Consider the following 18,090-nt stretch of genomic DNA (forward strand, 5'->3'; position numbering starts at 1 on the left):
CATTTTTCTGTTGTTAAAAATAATCCTACGGACAGATGGAATATGGATATAAAATGCAAAAACCTTCATTACAACTGTGATCACAATATCTAGTATTGTTATTTTAATAAACACCCAGCCTAAATATGATGCCTTTTTACCTCCGCCCGTGTCTGTTTGTTGTTTTGCAAAAAGTACTGAACCGATTTGCACCGACCTTGGTGAAGGTATGGGGCATGGGCCAGGGGAGAACCCATTATGTTTTGGGGCAGATCCGGATCGTTTACTATGAACTTATATTTTTTTCCTCTGAAGTCTGGTGTATGTTGTTTGACATTGGCCTCGGCGGAGGTCTGCACTCTCCGAGAGCCCTTCTAGCTGTTTCTGTGTCTGTAAATTGTACCTTTGCAACAGTTTTGAACTATTCTAAGTTCATAAAAGAAACAAAATTCTTGTCCATGCAGTTGTGTTTCACCCCCACTTCCTCAGTGGGAAAAAAAACTGATGAATGAACTGAAATAAACATCCGCTGTCAAACACCCTGAACTCTGACCTCCCCCTAATCCCACGCGATCCGCGTGCCTGTTGCTCAGCAGCATCCTACGTCTTAATGTGCGTCATTATAGCAGCTTGCGTCAGCAGCATCTCCCCGCCCTCCCCTCTGCCGCCTGACCGGCAACGAGTCTGGGCTTGGGGTCGCTCTCCGTTTCCAGTCTTTGCTCTCTCTGCTCTAAATGTTGGGGTCCCCCTCCAGCTTGGTGAGGTCGGGGGCCGTGCCCATGAACATGCTGCGCCCTCGCTCCAGCCGGCTCTTCTTGTCTGTGAGGCGGAAGGCCTCCATGAACTCGTCGATGTCGATGCTGCCGTCCTGGTTGCTGTCGATGGTGACGGCCAGGTCGGAGATGGCCTCGTCTGTGATCTCCATCTTTAGGTAGACGCTCAGCAGCTTCCAGGTCTGCCGGAAGTCCTCGATAGTGATGAAGCCTGGGGAGGAGGAGGTTAAAGGTTAGGAGGCTATAGCTGGAGTGAAGGGATGGAAAAAGTGGATTGCCAAGAAGATATAAAAAGAGGCGGAGGTTGATGAAGGGAAAAGTGTGCGTTACTAAGTGTGTGCGTGTGTGTGTGTGTGTGTGTGTGTATGAGATCAGTGGTGGGGGATTGACAGAGACCAGTAGATCAGTGGGTTAATCCTCGTCTTAACTGGGAGGATTCAGGAGGCCATAACCTGCGGTGGTGTCTCTTGCACGCTACAGGTGGATTAACGGCGGCTGAACTCTGTAGACGTCTCAATCTGGACACAGCAAACACTTCGCAAAGCCCTGAGAACCTTAACCCTGAACCAGACCACCTCTCATTAGATTGTGTCTGTGAGTCAGGAGAGTCATTTCATCAAGTTGTTGATCAGAAGGCTTTTTTTTTTTCTCCACTGCAACAAACAACACAGTGGATTTTTTTACTGGTGCGGGTTAATGTATCTCTACACTGATACAGAATATCAACCCACATCTTATAATTCAAAATTTTAAAAAGAAAACATTCAACTTCAGACTATTACAACAAGAGGATTAAATGAGGAATACAAAAGTAAACATTTCTTGTAAATTTAGATTTTATAAATTGAGGTAGATTTATGGTACAGCTTCTTGTTGATAGCTTTGAACGATAACATAAATGCACTTTGGTGTTTGTTTACAGAAAAATATGATGCATATTAGCTAAAACAATGTTTTGGATAATCAATTAGTCAGATTATATTGGACGTTGAACTGTTGTGTTAACAAAACAAGTCATTTAAAGAGCCCTCTGGGTAATTGTGATGAGCATTTTTCAGTTTTCCAACATTTTATGGACTTGATCTGCAATGATTAGTCGATTAATCGATTTGTTGATGGACAGAAAATTAATGTCCAACTATTTTGATAATTGAATGATCGTTTAAGTTATTTTGAAAGGATCTTTGCCTTTTTTTAGGGCAAAAATTGTCCTGTGGTTGCAGCTTCTTCAGTGTGAGGATTTGCCGCTTTTCTCTGTTTTATATCATTGTCAATTTAATGTTTTTGGGTTTTGGACTGTTTGTCAGACAAACCAAACCATTAATAGAGATAGTAACTGCCAGATTAGTCAATAAAGAAAATAATCATCGGTAGCAGTCCTCCTCCAGAGCCATGGACGACATTATACAACAGAATTTTATATGTAAAATCAATGCATTGTCCCTTTAATCTTCTTGACATCTGATTAATCTTTTTAATTTTTTCTCTTTCTTTTTTGTACAATCATTATGATCTTATTGGCACTGCATTGCTCTGTTTATTTTGTGTCTCCTGTTTGTATTTATTTGAATTTTATTTGGCCAATTCATGTTTTTATATTAGCTTTTTTTCATTTTTAATTTGGCAAAGGGGTTTAACTTCTGTCCACTTCTGTTGTCTGTTTTGATGCTGTAAAGTGCAAACAAACCAAACTGAACTTGTACAATCTTTTTTTTGTTTTTTTCCCCACGTGACTACCAGATGTTGATGCAAAATGTTGAGTCTAAAAAAAAAATCTTACTGATTTCTGGGGCGCTGGTGGTAAAACCTGAACTCTCATGGCATTTCTGACACAGATGGTGTGTATAGATGTTCCCAGCTTTCACGTAGCTTCATTCAGTGATGAATAAATTGTTTTACCTGAGTTGTCCGTGTCTACGATTCTGAAGATGGTCTCCAAGGTGGAGCGGTGGCGATACAGAGTCTCAAGCAGACTCTGGTCAATGTGCTGCAAGAGGAGAAAATGATGAAAACTCAGTGAGAAAGTTCCCAAGGGAGAGATTTTATTTTCATCTAAACAGCATTTAACCTTTTGAAATACACTGACCAACCCCATGGCACGCTTTGGCCTTGGTGGCGTTGCTTTACGTGTGTTTTGTTCTGTAACGGACTCATCTTCATGCAACCTTGACAAATTCTACATTGTTTGAAAGCTCTAAGTCTCCCAATTCTATCTGTTTAAAGTATTTTAGGATCCTCATATCACTGCAACAGCTGTTGGCACAGAACTGGTTCAGACCTGTGGCTGTGGCTCCAAAGTGTTTTCCACGCAAAAGGTCCTACTACAGACCTTATAATCATATTTTTATGCCCACCCAAAAAAAAAAGAAAATACATTTCTACTATTCAGTGTGGCTCTGTAAATTAGATTTAATATCTTTCGACTCATTCTGACTTTTTGGTTGTAAATTTTAAAGAGTGAAATTTCAAAGGAGACCAGTTTAATGACTGCAGTTAAACTGGTCTCCTTTTTGTTTTGTGTACATTATTTTTGGTCTCTTGCACAAAAATGGGGGCGTCTGTTAAGTTGTTAAGTATATGACACAGTAGCAACAGATATATATATACAATATATACAATATCATTAAGTTTATCCAAAGTGTAATAATAGTATTTCTGTGACCACCATCCATCTCTAACTAGGTCACTCGTCACGTTGCAATGAGCATCATTCATTTTTCCAATAATAGTTGTAATGATTATCTCTTCTAAAACTAAGACAAAATGAGACAAAATAAGAAAACCTGGTTTTCCTGGATCAGAAAAATCACAGTAGAAATTGAAGTTACCTGACACGGCCACTACGACACTTAGCTAGTAACTGCTTTTAAATTAATTTTAAAATAATTTTGCAATAGTCTGTCAAACTAGATCATTTGCCAACAAATTAAATGTGCTGTTGGTTATTTCGTGTCCATGCAGTGTACTATGGCCCTTTTGGATTTCTTTGTGTCTACACTTTGATATTTCAGCGTCACCTCACCGTCTAAAATTCGGCTCTCACTAGTATGAATAGTGACTGATCTGTGCTTTGCTACTGGTAGTTGATATAGATATGAATATATGTAGGTATGTCCCTTTTTAATTAATGTATTTTATTGTATTCATTTACTTTTAACCCTCTTTTCATGAAGTTTTTGTATGCAACTGACCCACGGGTCGGGTCGGGTTTGTGGATGAAGGAAGAAGGACGGAGTTCTTGTGTCTTTTTTCTGTTTTTTAAAAACAAACCGAAAAAAAAAAAAGAAAAGCTTTTGTCGTCACACTTACATCCGTGTTGGGTCCTTTGATGGCGAGCTCGTTGAACCACTCGTGGTATTCTATCATGCCATCGCTGGTCTTCCTGGTGACCAGCTGATAGCGCAGCATCCTCCAGGGCAGACCGAGGTGCATCACGCTCTCCACTGCAGATGCCCAGTCATGAAGAGACAACAGGCCTGATGGGGGGGTGTTAACATAGCAGAGACTTTGGTAATCTGTTACACCAGTCAAATTTGAGGGTGGCCCTTTTTTCACCCTTTCAATCCATTATTTGAATAATGGATTAATGTGAGATTGCAGCCAGATTTCCATCCGTTATTGCTGCATTGTCTTTGCTCTTTTGGATGCATGGGTTCCCTCGCACAGTCCTATCAGGGCAACGAACACTGTAGTGTAATATATTATAAAGTATAAGGTACGTGATCAAAAGGAAGCTTGTTGTCAGTGCTGCCGTGGCTTTGCTTCTTGAAGACTAGCTGCTGAAGGTGAAGTCATGCCTCATTACGGACATTACACACACAAACAGACTTCGCTGAGAACGACCGTGAAGTGCGTCGGGAAAAAGCCTGAAAACTTTCATCAGAAGGACCTAGAGTTTTTGTCAAACGACTATTTCCAAGGTCAAGCGTGACCCTTCAAACGCACTACTCACACACATGTTTTTGGAGGCGATTTGTAAATTGACCCTCTGGGATTTGGCCCTATCGGATTTAATGGGAGAGTTGCCCCTGCAAGCGAAAATGTAAGTGAGGTAAAAGTAAATGTAAATAAAATCTGTAGTAAAAAAAAAAAAGTGAGGAGTTGAATGACAAGAAAATGACAGAAAATTATATACTTCCTTATTTACTTGAGAAACAAGGATGTTGGCTGAATAAAGGTAAATCACAACAAAAGTTTCAGCTTAAGTTTCTGTGAAACTATCAAATGTTTTGTTCTGCCCACGTTTGTTTTTTCCTGAATGGGGATTATGGTGCACAAAGGTGTGCGCTCACATTTCTCTCCATCCAGACATCGTCCTTTGAGAACTACCTGGGAAAAGGGAAGAACACGTGAGGTCTGTAATGAAAGTAAATAACACCTCATCCGCTGAGGACGGAACAGGATCACGAAACTCGCGCTACACACACACACACACACACACACACACCTGTGTTGCCGCTGTCGAACTTTCTGAAGGCACAGATGAGGTCAGACCTGTGCGCAAACAGCTGCTCGCGCAGGACTTTGAGGGCCGAGCGCTCGGTTTGCCCGACACTGCAGACGAGATAAAAACACATATAAACAGGTAATGAACGGCATTAAACGTTAAAAAAAACAGTAGGCAAGGCAAGTTCATTTGAATGAAGTCTTTCGAGGTGAAGAAATTCATTAGAAGATTAAAAAAAAAAAAAAAAAACAACTGAAAATGAAATTAAAATCAATTCAAAACAGAATAAAATGGACACAGGAGTCGTCAAAAAAGGCAAAAATTTCCTATCAAACTGAATTTTATGTGCAGGAATTTACTACAGCTGCAAAAGTAGAACAATAATTATGTATGTTTGGAATATTAACGTACCATTAATAATGTTGATATGTTGTGTACACACATTCGTTTCATATTTGAGGAAAGTTTTGCTGAAATCATAAGTCAACTAACTGAAAGTTAACGTGACAACAACTTGATATTAATAATAATAATAATAATAATAATAATAAATCAGTCAATCCTTTAAAAGGAACAGTTCAACATTTTGAAAAATACTATTTCACTTTCTGGCTAAGGATAGATAAGAAGATCAATACAAGTTTCCCCTTCTTTCCAGTCTTTAAACTGAGGACAGACATGAGAGTGGTATCAATCTTCTCATCGAACTCTTGGTAAGAAAGTGAATATGCAACTCTGTGGCCCAAAACAATTGTCCAGATAACACGTCTAAGTGTCTGACATTTTTAAGTCATTAAAATGGTCAAACATCGCTAACAGCGTACAGGATTTCGCAGCAAGTCATGTGAATGCTACGCATAGTCAAAACTCAGAGACCCGGTGCTTTAGAATCTAAAACTTCTCAATATTTGGAAAATAAACTTTGGAACAGCTCACCAGATGATGTGAGATCCTCAGAATCAGTTACAGTTTTTAAAAATTAGGTTTAAAAACTTTTCAGTTTACTTGGAAAGAACAGATGTGGTTGAATGTTTCTAATGTTTTATCTGCATGTTACAACTTGTGGGCAGTAGTAAAGGAAAGGCACAGCAGTTTTTGTTGTTATCGTGATGCACGGCAGGCCAGGAACACTGGACATAAGTCATTACCGCCAACAAGCAGGTTATGTTTTCATCTGTGTCTGTTTATTTGTCAGCAGCATTACGCAAAAACTACTGGACCGATTTGCACCGAACTTGGTGGAGGGATGGGCCGTGGGCCAGTGAAGAACCCATTACATTTTGGGGCAGATCCGGATCATTTACTATGAATTTGAATTTTTTCCTCTTAAGTCTGGTGTATGTGTTTTTGACCCTGGCCCTGCAGTCTCTGAGAGCCCCTCTAGTTTGAACTTAGTGTTTACACCCAACCATATCCGTGACTCACATCGCTGGGATGAATAATTTCCGGTAGTTTTTTTTACCTTTGCCTAACAGTGAGCTCTCTGGTCATGCTGCTGGCCTGGTACTGAATCATATAAGGCACAAGGTCCGGACCCAGCTTCACGTAGGCGCCCCTGTTGCTTCCCACGTCGTAGTAATTGGAGGCAGAGAACAGAGTGAGGACCTAAGTGAAAGGGAGAAGAAAGGTTTAATGTTGTAGTGCATTTTTGAGACTTCCTCAGACTGGAATACAAGAGGATATATTTGAAAAAACGGCGTGAAATGCATCTGCAACCATGTCAGTGATCTATTTAACTGGAAAATGAATTGAGTTGTCAGTGTCTGCGCTCACCTTACGGTTGTGGCAAAACTCATAACCGTCCTGTTTGCACTCATGGGAGCGGATGATGAGCTGCAGATTGTGTCTGTTCAGGAAGTCCTCGGTGACGTCGGGGCCCCAGTAGCAGCCGCCGCCCCGCACTTCGTTGGGTATGCAGCCGTTCTGGGACATCGGGTCACTCCACAGCAGGTCCAGGATCTGGAAGCATACGGCAATGACAGGGGGGAGATTTTTCATTTTAAAACCACCGACTCCGGTCAATAATTATTCTGTTTTCAGTGACTTCACCAACAGTAATGTGAATCCTTACTCCTGCCTCATTAAGTGCTACAGTAGGTCGACCAAAGCCATCAATAACAGGTCTCTGTTATTTAACACTTTTCAGTGCCACTGAGAATGAAATTCATTAATACCAGATGCAAACTGTAAATTACACCTGTTGAATTACACCATTTTAATCCCTATATCACTACAGTATGGCTGTATACTCTTAGTCTTATTTGATAGTAGCACAAATTTAAGTTTGTATGTCTGTTTAATGTTTTCTTTTTCCTAAAAGAGCAAAATAAATTTCTATAATCTCTATTTCTGAAATTCAAGCTTAAAGTGCTGCGATTAAAGCCCTTAAATTTACAGTATAAATAAATTTATACTTATGGAATATAAGTAATTTAATGTGTCTTTGAGGACCATCTGTTACTTATTCCATACAATCACCTGAAAGCACAATTTTACGTTTCAGACAGTTTAGTGGCTATGTTACCCTGAGTGACCAAACAAGTTCGGCGCTGAACCGCCGCTGAGCACCAGAGCCAGACGAGACCATCGACTTTTGCAGCCCGTGCTTGAGGTGCCATGTGCCTTAAGATTGAGCAGATTGAGCTGACGGCAGAGGGATTAATGTTGCGGCGGATTACAGTACATTAAGGCCCACGCTGGCAACAATCCACCGCCCTCGCTCTGAGGTGAGTGTTGATTACCGATGGAGCGTTTATCAGGCTGCGACTCAGGACTGCTTCAGTCCACTGAAACAGAGCCAAAGCACAAAGGCCATGACCCTCTTATTTTTTTTTTTTTCCCCCGCAGCCAGACAAAGTCACTAACTAAAGATCTCATGTGGCACACTTCAAGGCCTGAGAACAACAAACAAACTCATTCACAGAACAGAAAAAAAAAAAAAAAAATCAAACAAATGATGACCCTTATTCCTGGATGTCCATCAACTGAAATAACGGACACCTCCTCTAATAAAACTGCAAAGTTTCCCTGTGGAGTTTTGACCTCTAGCGTGCTACAGAACTGTTTTTTTTTTTTTTTTTTAATGAGTGGGTCCCTGTTTTATTTATTTTCAAACATGCACACGTGGTTGGCGCGACACACTGTCTGACCAGTGGTGTTGCGCTATTCCACTGATTGACAGTTGGCAGTAACACATCGAGACACTTTATGTTGCAATGCACCAACAAAGGAAGGGAAGGGTAAGAGCAGGACTGCTAGCAACTGAACGTGAATGTAAAGTAAGCTGAATCTAAAATACTTTGTTTACAAGAAAACTCCACAAGGCAACGTTAAGACGTTGTAATATTTAAACTCAGACAATTTGCGAATTGAACGATCACCCGTTCAACAGAATATGAATCTGGTAACTGATTAATTGCCAAAGACCGAATTATTAAAGCAAAAACGCCAGAAGATTTCTGGTTCCAGCTTCTCAAATGTGAGAATTCGCAGCTTTATTAAACCGAATATATTTGGGTTTTGGATTGGTATTGTAATGGGCCCTTTTCCCCATTTTCTGACATTTTACAGACAAATTACTATTAATAAATTAATTGAAAAGAATATACTTCAGATCAATCAATAAAGAAAATAATCATGAGTTGCAACCCTACTAATGTTGTGCTTTACTTGAATGTGTTTTTATGGCGTGAAATTAAAAACAAGACTTTTTTGGTGATACAATAACCATTTAAAAGGAAATTGGCATTCAGTGTAATCTGATGTAATCTAGTAAAAAAAAAAACTAGTAAGTGGACCTTGAGTTAAATTTCTTTTTGTCAAAGTAATCTTATCTGATTTACTTTACAGAATCATCAGTGATTTTAAAATACTCATGTAATTTGACAATGCACCGATGAAATACTAATAATTTAGGGAGCAACGTTTTACAATACGGAAATGTAGCATTTTGCAATTAAACCATTTGCTGTTTGTTGAACGGTTGAAAGTGCCTAACCGTCAGGGTTCAGTGGTAATTTGTAACATTACATATTATAAATACAAAAACAATGTTAATGCGGTTCACCTGGCTAGGACCAACTAAAAATTAACATTATTTTGATTATTTATATTTGGGAAAAACCTGAGGTCTGCAGAAATTTGACGGCAGGTCTTTGTCTGTTAAACGTGTGGCATAAAAACATCTTTTATTTTTAAATAGAAGTCTGACATATATCTTTATATATATATTTTTAAATATATTTTTCTCTTTGTTCTGCCTCTTTTCATCATTTTATAATTTTCTGAATATGCACATTTGCTTATATTGTAGCTCTGTTGTGTTTTAATTGTGTTTTAGTTTTGCTTCGTTTACTTTTTCACTTTTTTCCCCATTTATTCACTGAATTTACTGCCTTTTAAGGCACTTATAATAAATAAGGTTTATTATTAACAGTAATAGAGTTAACTTTGGCAGCTCAAATGCGACCATTTAAGAAGCTGTGAAAAAACAAAACTTAAAACAAAGACAACGTGGGATCGGTAGACTTTTCAACAAGCACATTAAATAGGATTAAATGGGATAGAATCTATCTCAGAGCAACTGCGCAATCACCTGCTCAATATTAATTCATCACCTGTTTCCATTCTTCCTTGATGTTGTCACTGCTGACAGAGTCAGAGGACGCAGACGGATTTGTCTCTTTTTCTGATCTGTTGAAAATGGGCTGTCTCCTCTTGTCGATCTCCAGCTCGTCCTCCACGTTCACTCTGATCCGGTCGGAGAAGTCCTGCAGCGAGCGGTTCTGGAAGCTTTCGCGGGTTCCCAGAGGTTTGGGATATGTGAGGGAGGCCCGCCGCCTGTTGGTGGACCAGATATCTTCGTCCATGTCCGAGTCGATGGAGGTCCCCGCTGAGGTGATGTGCCTCTTCTTCGGAGGCCTCAGCGCCGAAACGTACTGGGAAAAAAAAAAAAACAGAGAAGAGCACAGATTTCAGGGACTGATAAAAAATGACATGAAATGAAAATGAAGGGAGGTGTATCTGTGCTTGATGCAGTTTCGATAAAAAGAGTTTGTCACAGCTGCACATCCTGCTTCCTCACACTGTGTCTGCCCACTCTGGCGAGCAGGTTGAGGTCTGTGCTGTCGGAGATCCCTCCGTGGAGAACCAGCACCTTTTGGTCGATCACCGTCGCCAAAGGCAACCAGCTGAAAATCTTCTGCAGCAGCTTCAGGATCCGTTTGCCGTGCATCTGAGGAGAAGCACAAAATGGAGACGACGTCATTCATCCTCCTCTTCTCTTCTTTGTCTTCAGTGGATCTTTAAATACATTATTGCCCCATTTTATGGATTTTTAAATTATTTCTTGAGGTGTAGTTGTTTTTTTCTGATAGGTTGTTGCAGCTTGTGTCTCTAGTATTAAGATGCTCTTTCTGATTTTGAGTTTGATGCCTGATGTCTATAAACCAAATTTCTATTCAGATCAATGCTGACCGTGTGCAGGAATTCAAACTCGACAGTAAATTTGAAAACATCTGGGACATCTGAGGTTTTCCTGCCTGACTCGTGAGAAGCCAAGAACAGTCTCAGATGTCCTGCAGTCAGCAGATTTAATGACCTCAAATCCTCTTAGCTGCAAGGAGGAGTTTCCGGTATTGTAGTGGTAAAGAAGTCGGCCCATATCAGGCTTTAGTGGGAATGTGTAGGCCAAGGTGATTGAAACCATTTAAATCTGATGCCGCAAAGATAGTAGGGATAAGGACAAATTTTGGCTCCATGCACTGGTTTGAAACGCAGAGATGAGGAGTTAATAACAAGCAGTAAACAGAGGAAGATGTGCAGGGTTAAATGATTTAAACCTACCTTGTATTTAGTCAACACCTCCTTTGTGAAGCCGTACCTGTACCAGCCACAGAAACACAAGGTACAAGTTAGAAGATGAGGATTTAATTATACCTGACGAATTTGATAAAGGAGGAAAAAGAGTAAGCTGAAAAAAGAGACTTTTGGCTTCACTGTCCAACAGGTAGGTATGTTTGCATTACCTCAGGTTGACTATGTGGTCCTCGTGGTTCCCTCTGTTGAGGTAGACGTCACTCGGATAGACGAGCAGGAATGAAAACAGGACGAGAAGGATCTCAATGGAGTCTTTGCCTCGGTCCACAAAGTCTCCGTTGAAGACATAGGGCTTCTCCAAGGACGGCATGCCATTCTGTAACGTAAGAAGCAGCCGTGTAAAGCTGTCATTTAAAATGGAATATGTTTGAGGTTTTGAAGGGAATATGACATGGTAAAGATGTAACGTTTGGAACTTGTAATGAGTGTTTTTCACTTTTTTTCCCGACATTTCATGGACTAAAAAAATTGTTAGTTAATTATTCAATCAACAACTGCAGCTCTGCTAATGTTAGCTTGCGATCTACCGTATTTTAGAGCTCTGGAGCACTGGAGGAAAGTATTTTAATTCAAATAATTAATTCAGAGGACTTTAACAATTTCAGTGAAAATGTCCGTCTGTTAACTACTATTGAAAAATAATAACCACAAGTAATAAGCTAAATAAAAAAAGAAAAATAAATCTACGGTTGTGTCTCTAAGTCAGAATTATTTCAGCATTCATGAAATTCTAAGATTTTAGAAGATGAGGTCCCAACCTTGTAGAAAATCAGCAGCAGGTCTTCCAGTTGGCCGTGCAAATCACCTGTAATGAAGAGGATATAAGTAAATAAATTCATATGGTTCATGAATAACCACACACTGAACGAAACTGTCTGGATGTGCTTGAACTTTTACAACAAAGAGACTCTTGCTCTAAAATCAATTTTCAGGAATTACGCTTAGATGCAATATATTACCAAAAACATTTTTTGGGATGTAGTGGTGCCTCAAGGGTTTAAGGTTAGGGCGGCAACAAATTATTATTTTTTATTAACAAGTAGTTCTGCCAATAGCTTTCTCATTTTCAATTCGTTTGGACTAGAAAATATCAGATATTTTGTAAATGCCTCAAAAACTTTGGTTTATAAAAATAGAGAAAAACACCCATTACAATTAACCAAAGCACAAGTTGACATACAGTATAAACCCAAAAGGAAAACCCCCAAAAGATTCACTTAAATGTAATATGGGAGATAAAGCAAACTGGCAAAGATTCACAATTTAGAAGCTGTAGATCGATCAATCCCCGATCAATCTTCCCTCATTCCCAACCACCTCTTTACTGTCTCTATCAATTAAAGGCAAAAAAATCAATCATCCAAAAAAGCTCACCACAAATAGTGATCTCTTTGCTTTGGCATGTGGAGATGCGGTTGATATTTGGCAACATCCGGAGCAGTTTCCACGTCTCTAGCAGGAGCTGGAGGACGTAGCGCGAGTGCAGCTGCTACTGAGAGAGAGACTCGTCAGCAAGAGGGGTTTCAGGTACAGAGGCAGTCACATGAACATACATCACACTGCAGTGCTTGATAACTGCTGTGGGTCATGCACGCATGCTTCCTGTCCTTATTCCTTGCACAGAAAAAAAACAACGATAAACTAATAACCCATTTTGTTTGAAGTTTGCTTTTCGATATTCTCAGACATGACTAATTAAATAAGAAAGAAAATGCCAGGAATTCTAAAACAAAAATTCTTAGGATAAATTGTCAACGTTGGCTTCATTTGGACATCAAAAAAAGATCCTCAAAGATGCAGTTGATTTGTTTTTTGGAAATTCTCCTCAACACCAAAACACCCTGTTGAGGAGTTAGACTCCATCTTAAACTCTTAACATGATTTCAATGGTCAGTTTCATACAGATAAGCCAGAGTATTTTTGTCTTGCAGATAAAATATACACTACATACTAAGGCTCGTGATTTGTGTTGCGAACTTGCTTTCCATCATCCACAATGCAAATATCAACAGCCTCAGTACAGTAAATTGCTGTTTCTTTTTCTTTCTTTTTTTTAAATCTGCAAGTTTAATATCTTGCTTGTCCTGCTGTTACAATTCACTTTTTACACTGTTAGCCAAAGAAAAGTAAAATACAGTAAATACATTACAATTCATTTTTTTCAGTAATAATTTCCCTCTCTTAGTAATTATTATCTTCATAGGCATGTCAGCAAAATAAGTATAATCTTAGCATTTCAGAGGTATGGAGGTATACTGATAAATCTCCCAGGCTGACATGTCGGAAAATATCAGCTTGTTGCAGATATACTGTATGTAGAGCCAATAAGATGCTGGCAGCATGAAAAAACTGGGTTTTAGTGATACTGAGTAATTTAGAAATGAATGTAATTCTGGATTAATCCATGTCTTTGGTAATGAGAGCAGCCGGCACAAATTCGTTGCCAAGTGGGTCTGATTCACTGTTGCCCCACTGCAGTTTGATTGGCTCTTTGCCGTCGTTTGCTCGGAGTTGGCATAAGAATGGTATTTCTTTTAAAGAGCAGAGCAACGAAGGAACCCAGTGGATTATCTTCTACAGCACGGATTGGAACGTCTGCCTTTTTGAAGAAAAACTTGAGATTAAACTTCTCCAAAGCTGGTAAAAAAATAAATGCAGATTTAACATGGCGTGGAAGGAAAGGGGAGGATTTTTTTTGTTTCCAGTGTGTGCTGGTCTCAAAAACCTAGTATCGGACAAGCTATTATTCGAAATATTATCATCATGTTATTTTTTCCCAGTGACATACAGAAAGGTGCTTCGCTGGCATCTAAACCTGCTGTAGCTTTTGTTTTTAAGTGAATTCTACCCATCACAGTGATGAAGAAAAAAAAAAAAACATGAGCCAAGGCATCGTGTTTCAGGCCGGTTAGAAGTTACTGAACTGCTGTGCACCTACTTTCTTCGTCCTGAAGGCCTCCACCAGCCCGACGGCCTGCTCCACCGTCAGAGGGAAGGTGAGATGAGGTCCTGAGTAAATCTCTGGCACCTCGATGCTCTTGTAGCAGAAGTACCTCTCCCACTCTGCGTCCCGGCAAACCTCGTTCTCTCTGAAGATGTGCGAGATCAGATTCCCTGGAGGACGAGGGTTCAAACTCAGAGATTTGTTTTGTTTTGTTTTTTTTTACACAAGGAAATTCCTGAACGGTACGGCTTTTAAGCTGAAATGTGAAATCTTACGTTCATTGCTTGACGGTGTGAAATTGTCCATGAGGTAGCCGAGGAAATTATAAAGCTGCATGGGCAGGAGAGATGAGAGTTGAGCTTGTAGTTCTATTCTCTCTTTATAGCAAACATACAGGATTATACTGGATCATCTCTGGTACTTTGTCACCTTTATCTGAGCCTGTTCTCCCGAGTATTCGATGGACTGGAAGATGTGCCAGGTGTATCTCCGTCTCATCTCTGTGCGGGCTACGTACTGACGGTACCATCGCTGAATCAGGACGGCAGCTTTTATGGCTGGAACACAGGCAACAGGTGATCAGAAAAATATCAAACGCCGCAGAGATGCAGGCGGATCAGTTTTCATGCTTGATCGAATTCTTCTCTCCTCTCTCTCCTCTGTGGACATAAGGACTTTTAGTAGAATTACACTGAAATGACATAATCAAATAATGCCCACTATTTATCAATCAAATCAAAGTCCCACTATTTATCATTTACAAACATGTATACAAACATGTAAAAAAAATGGTTGATAACAAACAATAAAGTAGCTGTAAGCAGAAAAAAGTGTTTATTAATGTATTTGTCAAAAACTATAACTCCTCCTGTGGACATCCATAAGTGGAGGCTGCTGTATAAACAGACCATGAGTGACAATTCAATAAAACACAGCCACAGTAATAAAGAATGTGTCTTTATAGGAGAAGTTGTAACTTTTGACAAATACTGTACATTAATAAACAACCGCAAATGTCCTTACAGCTGCTTTATATTGCGTTATGAACCATTGATTGAAAGTTTATTTACATCATTTTGATCAATTTATAGGTGATATTGCCTACATTGGCCAAATTGTTACATATTTCAACACTGGAAAAATATTCATAATAATACAGTGATATTCTGATGTACTGCTCTGTCCCACTGAAACTGTCGTGGACCACAACTGACAAAACAAGGGAGGATGTAATAATATCTATCCCTTGTGACTGCTGGCCAGCTTTATATTGTACTTTTTTCTTAAGTATTTTCGTTTATTTAAGTCAGTTACTGTTTTTCAATTACTGTTATTCAATAAACACCGTCAAAATTTGAAATACCCTCCGTCACAGAAAGTACAAATCTTGTGTGCTCTTAAAAAATATCAGCAATGCCCTACAGATGCAACAATCTGTCAACTAATCGATTAGTCGATCAATAGAAAATGAATAGGCAACTATTTTGATAGTCGATTGATTGTTTTATTCAATGTCTCCAGTTTATTTACTTCAGTTCTACCTGAGTAAAAAATCTGTAAAATTTTTTTTTTTTTTTTTTTTTGCTTAACTTGGACATTTGATTTTTCCACCCAGATCTGTGTGGTTTGAGCTTAACATTAAACATCTAGCAAACAACCACAACACAACAAACAAGGCAAGACGGGTGTGACTTACTTGTGACGGCTGCATGCAGCAGGACAGAAAGACAAAAAAAAAATAAATAAATTACTACAACACATGTAAGGGGGGCATTACAGTTGAAGTGCAAAGCAAACAAAAGCCACTCAGTGAATTATCTAAATCTGAGGAGGATAAAAGTGCCCATCAGGTACATCGGCCTCTGTCTAACTGTCTGCACGTTCACAGTTACCTTTTCCAGATTGTTTGTGGAACTGGTTGGACTTTGTGACGCCACATCCCATGACTGTTCCTGTTCAAAACACCAAATAAACACTAAATCACTGTGCAAAACCGAGCCTAAAAAGGTCCACAGAAAGATGATTTTGAAGCTGATACTCTAAAAAGGAGTTTATGGCTTTCTGAAATCACATATCTGAGTATACTTAAAAATCTGAGTGCACATTTACAGATCGGGACACAGGTTCACCGCTCCTTCACACATTTTTAAAATAATTCTGGCCTCTTTCATTCACAGAGCTGGAAAGTTGGAGGGGCTCGGCAGCGGCGGGAGAGCTGAAGCTGGAGCGCAATCGACTTTGTGCCCTTTTAATCTTATAATATGCTGGTTCACTACTGACCTGCGCAATTGGCCTCAATCCTGGAGCAGTGGACTGTTTTCGTCCGAATTCCACAGAGGCGTACATTATACCTATCCATGACACCGAGGAGGCAGGAAAGATCTCCTTGGCCCGAAAACGGCATTTTTAAATGTCCTTTTGTCGTTTTGGGTAAATAAATGATGTCTAAATTAATGTTTACAATTTGCAAAAGCCAGTAAAAAAAAAAAATCGAGCGTTTCAATCTGAACCTGGTAGATTTCATTAAATAGTGTTTGCACATAATTTTCTTGTTTTGCGGTGCAGGTTTAAGCCTACTTAAAAGAACAGATGGGTGGTTTTCGTCACATATAAAGATATTTAACAGCAGGCCACGGTCATCCGATCAGACGGGGGTTTCTGACAACAATACTGTTCTGTGAATGAGAGCTTAATTACCCAAAAGAATAATAGTACTATGAGGCAGTGGACTGAAATTAACATGGAGAAGTGTTTGAAACAAATATGTGAACCTAGTCTGGAACATTTTAAGATGTTTCACACTTTCTAGAGACCTAATCAAGAGACCAAAACAGAGACTTATGACATTATTTCCCGCCCGTATCTGCTCTTTTTGATCTTTGCAGGAGTAATTTACCTGCTGAAGAAATCTAAAAAAAAAAGTAATACTACCAGGAGACTTAAATCACTTACGTGGTCACCTCCTCTACCCAGTCACCAGTTCCAAAGCGGTTTGGCCGTCAGTGCTGTGTGTCATCAAGTATTTAAACAGCCATTTGCTCGGTTTCATCCTCCACCGGTCCACCAGGATCAGGTCAAAAGCGGCAGGATGTCAGTCAGACCGGTCATTGTGAGTAGATGAATTAGAGCAGCGCCCAGTAACTCACCACAGGGGCCTCATGTGTGACGCTATCCCCACGGTGCACCTCCCCTGGTCTGTGCTGGCACTGGTTTAGTCCTTAGACCCTTGGTGTGATCGCATAACGAAGGCAGCGGGCCAAAAGTGGATTACCTGAGCTAATGACTTGATGCGACTAGACTGGTCTTTATATAGGAAGATGGCAGGGGTAAACTTAGGGGACATGAGGGAGGCCAGCGTCTTTTTTTGGTTTTGTTTTCTGAAGTGCTTTTGATTACGGGAGCTTTTTGTGGAGTCCAGGCTGGTGTTTGCATGTGAGCTCAAATAACTTCCATTGAAGCGAAACTCAATGACATCTTTTAACAGGAATTCTTGACCTGTTACCTCCGCCAAGGAGTAACAAGTCAAGTGATCACCCATGTCTTGTCTGTTTGTTTGTTTGTTTGTTTGTTTGTCTGTCTGTCAGCAGGATTACGCAAAAACTACTGATTCGATTTGCACCGAACATGATGGAGGGATGGTGCATAGGTCAAGGAAAAACCCACTAAATTTTGGGCCAGATCCATATCATTTACTATGAATTTGTTTTTTTTCCTCTGAAGTCTGGTGTACGCTGTTTGACATTGGCCTTGGGCGGAGGTCTGCGTTCTACTGAGCGCATGTTCTAGGTTCTTGTGGGATCTTACCTAATGTTGAGCCGAATGAGGGCAACTCTTCGTTTCATTGCAGCAGTATGAGCTGAAATTACTGGTCTGATGTTTCAGGTCTGTGCAGATGAAACTGTGTTGAGGTCAGGCTGAGAGAAAAGCACAAAACCCTCCCCACTAACCAGCTGTAATGTCTTTGTAACTTCTTGAACAACAAAAAACAAAAACAAAAAAAAGCCAGAAAATTCTAAATGTTTAACATGAAATCGATATGAAACATTTAAAAGCAGGCATATATTAGATCT

At 39.7% G+C, this 18,090-nt stretch overlaps 1 protein-coding gene across 3 annotated transcripts; it reads right to left on the reverse strand.

The window, feature by feature from the left end:
* Positions 1-294: 294 nt before the first annotated feature.
* Positions 295-17,679, reverse strand: LOC120804998 (serine/threonine-protein phosphatase with EF-hands 2). Of its 3 annotated transcripts, XM_040154805.1 has the most exons (18): positions 16,973-17,679; positions 15,913-15,972; positions 15,717-15,725; positions 14,450-14,577; positions 14,296-14,350; positions 14,015-14,190; positions 12,451-12,565; positions 11,835-11,881; positions 11,226-11,392; positions 11,044-11,080; positions 10,283-10,432; positions 9,816-10,136; positions 6,973-7,158; positions 6,662-6,804; positions 5,200-5,306; positions 4,062-4,228; positions 2,652-2,739; positions 295-963 (listed from the first exon to the last, which is right to left on the reverse strand). In XM_040154805.1, the coding sequence occupies exons 2-18, from the start codon at positions 15,962-15,964 to the stop codon at positions 710-712; spliced, it is 2,202 nt and encodes a 733-aa protein (XP_040010739.1). In that variant the 5' UTR covers positions 15,965-15,972; positions 16,973-17,679; the 3' UTR covers positions 295-709. The 3 variants fall into 3 exon arrangements, with proteins under 3 accessions (XP_040010739.1, XP_040010740.1, XP_040010741.1); XM_040154806.1 differs by lacking the exon at positions 15,717-15,725; XM_040154807.1 differs by lacking the exons at positions 15,717-15,725; positions 16,973-17,679 and having other exon boundaries at positions 15,913-16,035.
* Between the last annotated feature and the right edge of the window lie 411 nt (positions 17,680-18,090).

The sequence above is a fragment of the Xiphias gladius genome, chromosome 19 (genome assembly GCF_016859285.1).
Source record: "Xiphias gladius isolate SHS-SW01 ecotype Sanya breed wild chromosome 19, ASM1685928v1, whole genome shotgun sequence".
Classification (NCBI taxonomy): domain Eukaryota; kingdom Metazoa; phylum Chordata; class Actinopteri; order Istiophoriformes; family Xiphiidae; genus Xiphias; species Xiphias gladius.

What these genes read in the sequence shown, in the direction of transcription:
- LOC120804998 (XM_040154805.1), bottom strand. Translation starts at nt 15,964, where the DNA reads ATGGGATGTGGCGTCACAAAGTCCAACCAGTTCCACAAACAATCTGGA. An exon ending in CACACCGTCAAGCAATGAAC is followed by an intron (nt 14,191 to 14,295) that starts GTAAGATTTCAC and finishes CTCGTCCTCCAG; the next exon opens with GGAATCTGATCTCGCACATC. An exon ending in AGGCCTTCAGGACGAAGAAA is followed by an intron (nt 12,566 to 14,014) that starts GTAGGTGCACAG and finishes CTCTCTCAGTAG; the next exon opens with CAGCTGCACTCGCGCTACGT.